A 14,247-nucleotide genomic window follows, 5' to 3' on the forward strand; every position below is an offset into this window, starting at 1 on the left:
TAGTGGCAACGTAACTCTTGTGGATTGTAATCGGATCTAACAAAATAAGGTAACCCTCCTCAAGTATTGTTGTATATGAAAAGGGAAGTTGGGGGTAAAACCTTACACAAACTTCTAGCCATGCTTATTGTAAATGTTTTCATTGATACTTAAAACATTGTGTCAAACTAGCAAGAACATAAAATGCTATATCGTGATGTTCTTAAATGAGCTGTTTCTCATTCCATCCTCGTTTCTTTTCCCTGTCCCAAATCTTACATATGAGGCAGTTCTACCTCCCAGATGCCCCAGGCATACCTCTGAACCATTTTTGTAAATTCACCTCCCTCCAAGTTGCTCCTATAAAAGGGGTAAACTACCTATAACCCCCTCCTAGTCTTTTACAAGCCCTTGGTACGCTGATGTTTTTGCTCACTAATGGCAACAAGGTCATGTTGGCATGGCCTTCCTGTCTCTCACCTTACTTTTGTATTTTTTCGTTGCATTACATCACCTGGAGAGAGAAGAACTGCGTCATATCTTCAAAGAAATGTCACAGTTCGGCTCTCTCTATGCGCTGGTGTACTTTGTGCTGCCTAGCCCCATCGCAAACACCCTTGAACCATAATGCAAATGTGTCTGCATTGTGGCCAGGATAGTTGTTTGGTGCAAATAGGAGTACCTTTCCTGTACAAAAATATCTTTTGAGGTTATTTCCTCTTTGCACATGTGCAGAATGCAGCGCACATGCAACGAGCAAATAACAAGGAGTTTTAGAGATATTTCCCTTTGTTATGCCAGCAACAGGGAGGCACATGAGTTTGGTATAAATCTGTGTATGCAATTCATTGTAGATCTGGTATTTGCATCAAAATCCATGTTTGTTGCATGGGAATGCCAATGCACCACTCATACAATGTTTCCCTGATGACAGGTAACACAAGTCAGAGCAATGCGCAGCTTTGGTTAGTTTTTGTTTTACAAAACAACGTACATAGCAATTTGCATTGCTTCATCATAAATACCAAGTAGGATTTTACAGGGCCATACTGAGGCAACCGAGTTACTGGACATTTTTGTTTTATGACAGGGTGGGGGCGGAAATCATCTGGCCACATTACTTCTCACAACACTTGTAAATAGGCAGTGCAAGAAAAAAAGCTTTGCAGTTTAAACTTTTTTTTTTGCATTGTTTATTTACAAGCGCTAAAAGCAGGATCACAGCTGGACAATTCTCAGCAAAAAAATGGACCCTACTTGCAGTGAAGCCAACTCCGCTCTGTCATAAAACAAAAACACCCATTAGCCCCACTACAGCTCTGATTGTGTGTTGGGTCCGCCTTAATAAAGTAGCATAAACCCCACACAAAATATTTGCAAATCTAGGCCTCAGTTTATGGTTTCCTTGGCATTGTTCTTGGAATATTTTCATGTTTTTGGACTATGATAAAGTGTAAATAGCAAGTTAATTGGCTGTGGAATATTCTCCTGAGTATTCCTCTTCAACTCAACTCCAGCTAGGCTTTCTGATGCAGGCATGTGTGCAACCAAGGCAAACACATTTGCAGATTTAATCATGAAGAAGAGATCTGTGAGGCAGGATTTGTTGGCTCCCCTGTATCCTGTCACTCCTCATGGACATCCCCAGAATACGATGATGATTCCAAACCCTCCCCACTACCAGACTCCCAGGGTCATCTGGTGGATTAAGAAGATTTGACAGAGTACTAAACTATAAGAAGGAAAAATGTAGGTTTCCCTTGGGGACTGTGTAGGTTCTCAGCACCAGTTTTGACCTATTCACACAGTTCTGTAGGCATATTCCCTAGTCTGTGATAATCGTTCATAAGGTAATGGAAGCCATTTTAACGGAATGGTAAGAGATGACGAAAACTACCATCCCAAAGTTCCTGACAAACATGTTCCTAGTCAAGGATCAGGATTTTAATCAAAATGTAATGGTGGATTTAGTGTTGTCCATTCTGCAGTATGTTCACCTGTTGTCTGGGATCATGCTTCTCCCACCAATCCTTACCAGAGTGTGGATGGGGAATCTAAAATGGATTATTTTGGTTGTCAGGCCTGATTACGAGTTTGGCAGTCTGAACACCCAAATGCTACGTCCGTGGTCACAAGTAGACCAAATTTTTGGTGGTCTTCAGACCACCTTATTACAGGTTTACCATGGTGCTGGCGGTATGGTTGCAGAGATCTTGCAGCGGTGGTGATTATTTTTCCACATGTATTGCCTGTGTAAACATTCTGACTGCATATGTGTCAAATACACACATATGTATGATACATCTGGAAACATACTATCTACCCATTGTCAGAGTTTGGGCCATATGTGGGCAGTGCCAGGCAATGGGCATATGGCATGAAAGAGACTCACCTGTATATCGCTGCAAACAGGGTCATAATCCTCGGGGTGAAGGTGCTGCTCTGAAAGTGTGACCTGAAGAAAGGGATCCAAGTGAAACTCATGGGACGTTCAGGAAAAGGGTGAGTACACACCCCAGATGCCAATTTCTCATACTTGAAGTTGGCGGTTCTACCACCACGGTTGACTCATCAGAAAGCCAACTCGTAATACGAATGACAGTGAAACTCCTCTGTGCTGCCCTATGGCAGCTGCTTTTCCTCCACTGCAACCCCGGTGGTCTTTGGTCTGCTGGCAGTGTGCTGGTGGTGCCGGCGGTTCAGCTGTGGTCTTTGCAATAGCAATCCACCCAACTCAGAATACGGCTGTCGGACTGCTGAGTTTGCAGTGGTCGGATTGCGACCATGGGTACAACGGTTCATGTAGGAACTAGCTGCCCAAAATTAACTGAGGAGGTCTTTTGAGCACTTCCCTGTGAAAAGGCCCCTCTTCTTTCCTTGTGAGCAGCCCATATCATGGAAGAGATGTCATAACTCAATGATAGAGTTACTAGGCCGGAATCTTTCCATCACCGTAGGATGTCTGCTTCTCTCTCTCTCTCTCTCTCTCTCTCTCTCTCTCTCTCTCTCTCTCTCTCTCTCTCTCTCTCTCTCTCTTGCTATCCCTCTCTGCTTTAGGAAGGTATCAGGAGTTGCAAGACTCTGGAAGTGGAGTTAATTTGTGAGACATGTGTCTGCATGGCTCCTCCGGTTCAATTTCTGATTCCTTGAGGGGTGGATGTTTTGGCCTCCTAATGGCCCGTGAATATGCTGCTTGCATTTCCTCCATTTCCAGTCATTCCTAGGATTCTAGTGTTGCTGCTCCAAGTTAAACAGAGTGCAGTGCTGGTTTCCCTCCTTGTTTACCAGCTCTCAGGAAGATGGATTCAGCTCCAGAGTGGATTCCTCTTGTGTCCACATCTCCTTTTCCAGTAACGTCCTCCTGTATCAATCCTTCCTCTGTAATAGAAGTACTTATCTATGTGGAGGTTGAAACCAAGGACCCATAATTTCTGGGTATGTATATGGACACTGCATGAGCAGTTCAGGCCTCTATCAGGTCTTTTACTCATATAGCGTGTGATCATCATTGAGCCGCCTTCAGAAGTATTGGAATTAGAAAGAGATTGTGCCATGGGAATGTGTTCATGTCTTTGTCCACCAGTTTCTCCAGTATGGAGTTTGTAGCCCAGCGGCCAACAGTGATGTATTGAAACTCATGGGGGTTTCTAAGCTATTGACTAATATGCCTCTGTTTCTTAATGGTTTCTCTTAATCTTGTCCTCCTATTAGGACCACTCCTCTGTGTGACTTAATTTTCATCTTCTGAAAGCTTCAATGTGCTCCCTTTGATCTGTTGCAGGAGGTTTCTTTAAATATTAATGTCCTTTAAAACATGTTTTCTTATTAGCTGCTGGTAGGAATCACGAGCTGGGGGTCTCTGGTTTCAAAGCACCTTATATTTTGATATATTCAGATAAGGTGGTTGGGTTCTGGGTTTGTTCCCAAAGTTGTTCCTTATTTTAATCAAAAAACAGATTATCCCTCCTGCTTCTCACTCTAAACCTGTCATCTGAGGAGATTGTCTTACATGTCCTGAATGTTTCGAAGCTGTGTCCATTTACCTTGAGTGTACTGGACCTATTCAATGCTGTGACAATTCATTTGTTGCTTTTGATGCCTGTCATCAGATGTTTCAGCTTTCAGTGGGATCTTTGAGCCGTTGCATAAATTCGTCCATCTCCTTGGACTTTGACATCTTGGGCAGGGAAGCAGATTCTTGGAAGTTCCATGGGTGCACCTTGGGCTGTGGTCCGTGTGTCTCTCTCAGTGAGTTTTCCTTGGCAGCTACCTTGACTTCCTCTACTTTTGGGTTCCATTGCAGTTTGGAGGTTGTTTCATAGAACTGAGTAACTTTTGAAACTAGTGGACTGTGTGCTGTATAACTTGTTTTACTTTCCATTGATGTTTGTAGGGTTCTTTCATTGAGGTGCCCTTAAATGCAAGTCTTTTCTCTGTGTACATGCATTTTTATCCTCTGGGTACTACGCTAAAGCTGTCTGTCTCATCAGTTATGTTCTCATAAGTAAGAAGAGACATTAGAAAGAGGAATAGGAAGGTAATGCCTAGATTACTTACAGTTACTCCCATTAGTCTGAGTTCCCCTTCTTTGTCCACAACCATAGTGCCTCCATCCCTCCTTCCTGGAATGCAGCTTCTGCCTTTGGCTTATGGGTAGTTTCACTCCTTTGTGGGAGCTACTGGGTTGGAGGTAGGGTTTAAATCAATGTTACAATGGATATCTGTCAAGGATGTGGAGCAGCCTCATATGTAAATCAGAGAAAACATTAGAGAAAATGGAGCATCAGGATAACTGGTAAGTAATCTAGGCATTAATGCTGGGAGTCCAAAATCAAAAGACACACAATTGATAGGCGGAATGCAGAATAAATCATAACATTCACCCCAAATCAAGAGATCTGGGTTAAATCCATCATTCGTTTGTTCCCAGCTTAGACCTGGTCATATGCAAATCAGTCTTGACCCTGTGCCTCATGGGAACAGTCCAGCTCGAACTGCCAAACCAGGTCCTCCCTGGACCAGAAACAAGCATCCTGAATCCTCAAGTGTCTGGGAAAGCTTGCCTATATATGTGTGAGGGAGACAGATCTCACGTTCTAGATTTGCTCTAGAACTTCGAGTCAATGGTACTTTTTCTCAGCATGAGAGTATGAAGGAGAGAAATCGTTAGCAGGTAAATCCATTCGATTTAAGTAAACTAAGCTCATTAAGATTATAGACAGCTAAATCAAGTTTGTTAATTCAAAAACCAGAAATAACTGAATGTACAGGCCCCTCAAGATAAGGGTGTAGATATACCTTGGAACTAATACTAGCCAAACCTTGGAGTGAAATTTAGGCAGTGCAACATGCAGAAGATGATTAATTTGAGAATCTGGATACAAACTATCGTGGAACAATGGTCCAAATTCCCCTGCATTGAAGGTTTGTGGAAATAAAACATTAATCTATCCCTAGACTAACACTAACGTGACATCCCAAGTTAAGCATATTACAGGGCAGGTCGGTTCAGGTGTCAGCGAGTGGAGTCTTCCTTAGATGTCTCTCCACATCAGTTGGGTCAAGTAGCATTTAGCTACTGAGTCAGAGCTTGTTCTAAGATACTCTCTCTCTGAAGGCAGAGAAAAAGGGGGCTTTTTACCCCGTTACCATACATTATTATAACAGGTGACTTCCCAAGATTCAATTTGGATCACGCCATCCGTCCAGGCCATGTTCTCATAGGTACTTTTCCACTGGACGGCGATGCTCCTGGGCTGTTGTGAGATGACCTTGATTCCCTGACTTTCTCCGGTGAGAAAGTACAACAGTTCTCCATATCAGTTTCAATGTTCAATGTAATCCCTTCTCTCCTTGCCTAACTCCTAAAAGAAAGACATTATTCTAGCTAACAAGGATGCTTTTAGGTATGCACCTGTTACAACGCATTCGTTACTCCGCACTACCATTACAACGCGACTTTTATAACGCATACCATTACAACGCATTGCGCTGGGGGGCGCTATAGGATAGGGAATGGTATAATTTACTATCCAACACCTTCCCTAGGGTCCACGGGGACTGGAGTTAGAATAGTAAATTATACTTACCACTATCCAGCACCCCAAAGCGCTATGCGTTGTAATGGTATGCATTGTAATGGTCGCGTTGTAATGGTAGGTAGTTGTAACGGTATGCGGAGTAACGTCATACATCCATGCTTTTACCACCTGCAACATAAGGGTGAGAAAGAACAAAACCCAATGTGCACATGAAATTCAATTATTAATTCAAATGTGAAAGCTTCCAGGGAAAATGCATTTCAGGCCTACTAAATTTAGCTAACATAAGAGAAATGTACCATGAACTTTACAGAGTTATACAGAAATGTAATCATATACGGTTAAACATTTCACCTACACATAAAATGACACAATTAATAAGCACATTCAACAGGGAAATGATTCTCAGTTGTGCAACACAGGTTTTCCAGTCAATATTCTCTGCTAGTTACACTCATTTTCCATGTTATTTCTTCAGATACTCTACATTTTGGCCTAAACACATCATGTTCATGTTATCAGTTTACAAAGTCCTAACACTTAGGTTAACATGACAAAGTATTATATGCGGATGCAGTCTACACATGTGATTATAATGCACACCCCACAATGAAAAGATAGCGCTACATCACATTTTACACAAAGCTGGAATTATGAGAATCATTGAGGTGTACATTTCATTACAATTAATAGTATCCTACATGTAGCATTATATTTCACAAAACCACGTGTATTCAGAGTTAATTGCAGGGGATAGCACAAGAAAGTAATCTTCCTTTGTTGAAGAGAAAGAATACACTTGTACACTGTGAGTCAACAGTTCATACAAATGAGCCTGAAGAGGGTGTTGCCACGGTTTCTTGCTTTTAGATCCTTTGGTCTGCAACTGCTGCTGTGAAGTGGTGCTGTGTTATCAGCCCTCAGTCACTATATTTTTTGTCTAAGTTAGTGAGTACTACCTTCACTCAACTCGTAGCCTCTTTTATAATGGAAGATCATTGTTTCAGGTAATGGTGCATACACTAGAAAGTATCGCATTTTAATAACCAGCACTGTATCAGCTGGATGTAGCAGTGCAACCTCACTGCCCAAGTACTGGTATGCTGAGGGGCAAGGTTTCCAGAAATTAATACTTTACAAGCAGATAAATGCCTCACTCTGGCCTGCATGTGTCACAATGGATATAGTTGAAAAACTTGCAGTTGAGTCTTTGGTCTTAGTTTAGTTTCTAGTTTAGTCGGAGATCTTAAAATTATTTTTTAAACTTTTGTGTAATTTAGGTCACAAAGGCGCAGTCCAAAAACAAGTATTGAATGTGATTGCTGCTTTGCATCTGCAGGAACGTTCTGGAAAATTTTGCTTTTAGGTACATAGACCTCGCTGAAACACAAACCTTCAACTTTCCAGGTGCTTCAGTTGTAGACCAAATCTGGTATGGTAGCAACAAACGCCTTCCTCCAAGATTGGTCGATGGAGATGGGTTACGCTTTACCTTCCTTTTCCTTGATTATGAGACTCATGGCACCGACTCTTCAGCAGCTGCTAGATCTGGTGGTAGTGACCCAGGTATGACAGTTGCAAGTTTGGTTTCCAGTTCTGAGAGAACTTTCCTGGGATTTTCCAATCTGTCTACCCCTAGATCAGAATCGCCTCATGAATCCCTCCTGAAACTCCACCCCCTGATGAGTAATGATATCCTCCAACTAATGCCGTGGAGGATTACAACTCTCAATGGCAGGTCCCGGCACTTTCAATAAACGCTGCGGACCTCCTCTCCCCAGCATGGGGAGATGGTACGATCAAACACTAATGGTGGGGCTCAATAGTTGAGTTGGTGTCAGCAACGAGACTTGGATCCCATGGGGACAGATGTTATCCACATCTAGAACTTCTAAGCCTCGTTGGCAGCAGAAGGGATGGCCTATAGGCTGGTCAATACCTTTTGGTCCGCGATTTCCTCAGGACATGCCCATGTGGGAGGTCTTCCAGTGGGAGAACATCCTCTGGTCTGGAATCTTCTTAGAGATATCAGACAATCTCTTCTTCCGGAACCCAGAGATTCGGTTCTTTGAGATGTCAACAAGGTGCTGAATCTGTTTCTTTCCTGGCCTAGCAATAAATTCCTTTCTCAGAAATAGTTGTCAGTGAAACTAGCCACACTGCACTGTCTGGTTTCATGCCGATGGGTCTCGATGTCCGAGCCCTTAACTCGTTACAGGAGGGACCTATACTCCATATGGGGTCACCTTCCAAGTGTCACGACGTATGAAGTGTAATTCCAGACTAATTCGATAGCCAGCCCTTATGGAGTCCCAAAACTATGTGTGGTTCATTAAGTAAAGACTTATGAGACCCTAACTCAGGAGCTCCGTCCTCAAGGGAACGAAAGTTTCTCATTGCCCTTAGTAAACCACATAAGGTAGTCTCTTCCCCGACCATTGCAAGATGAGCTTGAAGGACCATGTAAGAGGTAAGAGTTCATTTAGAGGAGCTATGGTATCAAAGGCCTTCACCTTCTGGGGTCGCTTGGAGGACATTATGAATGCAGTAGACTGGTCTTCAGATTCGACCTTCAAGAGGTTTTATTTCAAGCCAGTTCCCTCCATTGTGGCTCTAGTGGTAGATAGACTTTAAACTGACATAATCCTCGCTTCAAGTTCCTGACAGAATGAAACATATCCTAGCATTCATAGCGGAAAGTTTCAATTCAATTAAGTACATGGAGGTGAGGATTAACCTACGCTTCGCTCTGAGAGCATCGTCCACCCAGTGATACAGGATGCGATGGATCAGGTGCAAGTACTATGCTATTCACTGATGTTAAGTCCTAGTAAAGGCAACAGTCTCTCTCTTCCAGTGTCTTGTATTATTACTGGTTGTATCACTTTGCGGTTCACCCACGAGATCCTGGTGATTGAATTTGATCCATTGATTCTTGCAGGATATGAGTCACCCAAACAGGAGTGAAGTTTTCCATTGTCGGATTTGGTCACAGGAAGAAATAGGATGAATGAAGGCAGACAGAAGCAAATGATGGATATCCTGTTCCATGATTGGATGATGGACTTTCTTCTTTTCCCTAGGTGTTATGGGAAATTAAGTGTTTTGTTTGTATCTTCAAGATAGCTGAAGTTAAATAAATTGAAGGAAGAGTGGAATAATCCTCGCCTCCAAGTCCTTAATATAATTGAAACTTTCCATTACGGATGCAAGGACATTTTTCATTCTACCTCACACAGTTTGTCACAAGGTTGAGAAATGGAACCACCTCACCTCACTCCAAGGGATATTTAACAATGTTTGTACATAGAAACACTAGCCAGTGATGAAACCAGTTTCCGGAGCCTGAGGCACAAGAAAGTTATGCGTTTTGTAGGAGAGAGAGAGAGACTTAAAATTTTCAATCCCAATTAAATGGTGGAAAATATGGAGGGCATCCTGGGCCTGTTGCCAGATGAAGGTTAGAATGGTATGTTGTGGACAAACTGCACTCTATTGTGGAGGGTGCTCCCGAACCCTGCCCTGAAATGGGAAGGTCTTAAAGAAAAGACACTTGCTAGATATTTTCAGGAAAATCATTTCGTTGGTGGACATTGTAGCAGGTCTTTGTCGATGTGTTATAGGCTGGTTTTGGGGCACATAAAATGGGATGGATTCACTGGAAGCATGCCTGAAGAAATCACAACAAAATCAATAAGTAAAAGTAACTTTTAGCTATTGTATTGCACTTTAGACTTTTCACTGGAGATATGTTTTCATGTAGCAGAAGCACTGTAAATGGTTTCTCTGAGACCCAGAGTCATCATTTTCAACAATTTATACTTGATCCAAACATAATACAAGCACATTCTTGTCTTTTTTTTATATCTCTGTTTAATCCATGCAACATATGGGTGATCAAACTGGAAAATCGTGGGTATCCAGCAAGAGAACTGTCTTACTCGATCCAGCTTTCTGGCTCAAGCAATTCAGTCAAATCAACTTCCATAGAAATGTATAAGTTTGAGGTTATGAACTTTGCTGGGTGTGGACCCAGCATCCGTCTGACCGTGGTTACTCATTGGTCAGCCTAGCTTAGGGCACAAGTCTGGGTCAGATATCAATGTGGCTTTGTCATTTTTCCCTTATTTCGACTTGTTTGAGCTTCAACTTACTTTAGTTAGCTAATGCTTCAATTGTTTAACTATTCAGAGCATCTCATCTGCCTTCTTCAAGGATAGCCTTGCTGCTTAGGCCAACTCTGATTGTGACCTCACACCATCACAGGCTGCCAATTGAAGCACTGTAAATATGTTTTTTATGTATTTATAAACAAGCCTACATACTTAAGTTAACATATGTAACATACTTAAAATAGAAAAGAAAAGTAAATCATATACATCTCAATTATCAACCGTAACATGGTCACATTTTCCAGGCATAAAATGATTAAAGTAATATCAGAATTACCAAGTAAAATGGAATTTAAATACATATGATCTCATGTGTGCAGTAAGGGTAGCAAAAATTCAAAGGGAGGAGGTAGAAGTGTGTGAAGGGTTCACTCGGCTTCCACAATTGTACCGTCTGTAATCAAAGTAGAGTGAACTTTGATGGTTTTTCGGGGACTAGGTGTCTCAATTGTCGACCCGAAATCCTCAATCAATCTTTGCCACTGGTGGTATAAGTGATCACCACTATGGTGTCTTGTTGGGCAGCATCATCAATGGGTTAACTCAAAACCAGCAGCGTTCACTCTCCTCTGATTACAGTGGTAAGACTACTACCAGCCCTAATGTAAGCTATGTAAATGGATCTTCATTTCATGTTTTAGTAGTTACGAAATGGCTACAGTTCAGCTGCCGTGGGGTCATCACATTCCTCACCCCCTGTGACACTGCACCTGCTGGTGTATTGATAGCTTCCAATGTTTCTTGCATAGAAAGTATTTTGTAGCATTTAGCATGATTACATCTGAATATATTTTTTTTCCTAACTCAAATTAAAAATTTGCTTTTCTTGCATTTCTGTAGTATTTGTGTCTGTTTTTATCAATATATCTGGTTGTTTGACAGAGACATGATTTAGAAAACAATGCCCCAAAAAGTTGCTAACTACATTGCCTTAGTTGGAAGCCTCCAGTGTATATGCTTTCCATGTCATATAATTCCAGGGTCAGGCACAAAATATGTCATAAGTGCCAAGAAGCTTATAATTGAGATGTGGAGTAAATATGTTTATGTTGCGGGTTATAAAGAGGTTTACACATACATACCTAGGTAGGACTAGGATTTACAGCAATAGAGGCCCACTACCTTTGATAGATCTTTTCCATAAGTGCGTAAATACATTCATCACCTCTTCATGTCCACGTCTGTTTGTTTATGGCATCAAACTATCATGACTGCCACACTATTCTGCACTATATCAGTCTTAAAACACAGCATTAGGACCAGACATGACCAGTCACATAATTTCCCAATTATCTAAAGTTAGCGCAGAAGTTATTTAGCAGCAGGTGACCCACAGGGGCCAGATTTACTTAGAATTCACGCAATGCAGTGTGGCAAGACACGTTGCTGTGCTGCGTGAATAAGAGACACCTGAAAAGTGATATATCTAATAACATATGGGGCTCTTTAGCTCTCTTCCTGCCCTTGTGTACTTGAGGCAGCATAGAACCAACACAGGCACCCTTGCACCATGGTGACCCAACTCCAACACAAAAACATAGTAAATCTGCCCCTCCATTTTATTTAAGTCCGGATTCTCAACGCATGTTTTCCATCTTGAACACCTTCCCTTCATAATCCGACATTTTAAGAGAGTAATAAAATGTTGCTTGATTTATCGAAAACTGAAAAAGCTGGGTTGTGGCGGATATGGTTTTAAAGACGTAATGTTATCTGCACTTTAGAGGATGAAGCATATTTTTCTATTCACTCACAATTCATTATATGTGGCAAATAGAAGTGCAAATTGTTTAACTAGTTTACTACACTCAAATGCACCAAAATTGCTTTATTTAATCGGCAGCCGACTGTTGCAATGCGATTGAGGAAACATCATAGTACCTGAAAAAAAGTGCGTGCTGTTAGGTTTTTAAGAAACGTAAACTGTTTTTTACGACACTGGCTTTAATTAACTGACCTTTCGCAGGTACCACATCTCCGTGACCGTCCTCATTTACATCCTGCCGCTCCTGGTAATTGGCTGCGCGTACACTGTTGTTGGAATCACCCTGTGGGCCAGCGAAATTCCTGGCGACTCCTCCGATCGCTACCACGAGCAAGTCACGGCCAAACGCAAGGTAATCAATATGTATTTTCTATCGTCGCACTTTTCTTGGTTTGTAAAACAAAGTAAAACGCCCAAAAATACTTCATTCGGTCTGTTCGAAAGGGAATCTGCTTATGTGTGTCTGTAAATAACGCTCCGCAGGGACCGACCCTTAATATCTTGACAAGTGGTATTTATCTAAATTCTTTGATACATTACGCCATCTGCAGATTTTAATTCACAATTCATTTTCATTACAAACTCAGCAGCTTCTGGGATGCCTGACTGGCATAACAACCTGCATGCCACTACTCTCCAAAAAAGAACTATGCCGACTTCCCATTAAAAAACAAACTCCGTGCCCAGGTTGTACAGATGGCGCCACAGTAAGAGTTCATTTCTCAAGATATTTACTCGCTGTCACATTAACCTAACAGAAATGCCGCATCCACTGTTGTAGGTGGAAGTCATGTAGCACTCATAAGTTTAATTGCTGTTAAGTGAAGTTATAATATCAATGTTTTGCGGCTGCAGGGTACAGGACACCCCTCTCCTAACGCACAACCCAAAATATGATTTACAATCTCACCATTCCCTAAAGTAGCAGTTGAAGTAAGTGTATGGTCAACTTTTCATACTTGTTGAATCAAACCTTGATGTTTGCAGAATCACCATCACCTATCCTCAGGGAGGCCCATAAATGTACTGTTCCTAGAATTCATGGTCCAAAACAAAACAAGCATAGGCAGAGTCTCCTCTCTTGATTCAGAAGTTAGTCATAGCAGTAGCTCTATCCTAAAATAATTTAGAAATCACCATCAGCAGTAGCTCACAGCGAAAAAGGCAGAAAGCCAAGATAAGTGTCAGTCACAGAACAAATAGCCTAGACCAATCTGGGCAGCATAGAGCTCTCAGAGCATGCTGTGAGGAAAAGGTGGCGGAAATGGTCTCTCTACTATATCTCTCAACTATCCTAACTAGGAACACATATATTAAAAGCATGTACCCATCCCCGTTGGTATTAGGTCATCTCAGTCCAATGAAAAAGGATCGTCCGATGCCCTGCTGCATCTTTCTTCATTCACATGGTAAGTGTGATAAGTTGGCAAAGCATTACAGTTTACTTAGTTGCAAATATCCATATTTGTTAGTTTCACTCTGAGTTCCCACGATAACCCAGCAGTTCACACTATTACTTATTTAAACTCCACTGCATGACAATAAACTAGTGTAAAGCAGAAGCATTCTAGTTGTAACTTCTATGGAATTAAGTCATAAGCTTCACATTTTTCTGCATACACTAGTGTTTTAATACACTATTGGTACCCATCGTGTGGCAGCCATAATCTAACCAAATATAATGAGAAAATCTAGCCTACGAAAGAAAGAACGTTTTTTAAGTCAGCACTTTCTACAGAGATGGCAGGTCTAAAGAAATTAAACGTGAATTATTTACTTAATACTGCACCATTCATCATCTTGCTAAAAACATTTATTTGTTGATGAATTTTTAAATAAAGGCAATGCAGAGTATAAATAAATAAATGAGGCCTAGTCTAGCTTGACAGTATAGTTACGATAGAAATGGATGCTTACTACAAAACAATCGGGCTACATGTTATATTGCACCTTTAAGAAAAGGCACATTTTCTATTTGTTTCATTCTTTAGACATTCTCATGTTACTATTTTCGCATATTTAAAACAACATTTTCTCATGCTCACGCGATTATAGTTGAAATCATTCCACTGTTGTATAATATTTGAAGGCAGCCTTACCTCTGGATTGTGAGTGTACTTGATCAAATTCAAATTCAAAGTAGTCTTTATTTTAATAAACATATAATAAAAGACAATGCATTAAAAAGACTGTACATATTAAAAAGTCATAAACGGTTCATCAGAGACAAGACATTGCTACCAAGGAAATGATTCCACAAGTTACTCCATACGGCAAGTAATAAACTATC

At 41.2% G+C, this 14,247-nt stretch overlaps 1 protein-coding gene across 1 annotated transcript in view; it reads left to right on the forward strand.

The window, feature by feature from the left end:
• The window catches only part of TACR1 (tachykinin receptor 1), a 1,985,090-nt gene that overhangs the window by 1,696,113 nt on the left and 274,730 nt on the right, over nt 1–14,247 (forward strand). Inside the window, exon 3 of the mRNA XM_078666547.1 lies at nt 12,159–12,309. Coding sequence (XP_078522673.1) covers nt 12,159–12,309 — 151 coding nt within the window. The remainder of the gene's footprint in view (nt 1–12,158; nt 12,310–14,247) is intronic.

Source organism: Lissotriton helveticus, chromosome 11, assembly GCF_964261635.1.
Source record: "Lissotriton helveticus chromosome 11, aLisHel1.1, whole genome shotgun sequence".
NCBI classification, from domain to species: domain Eukaryota; kingdom Metazoa; phylum Chordata; class Amphibia; order Caudata; family Salamandridae; genus Lissotriton; species Lissotriton helveticus.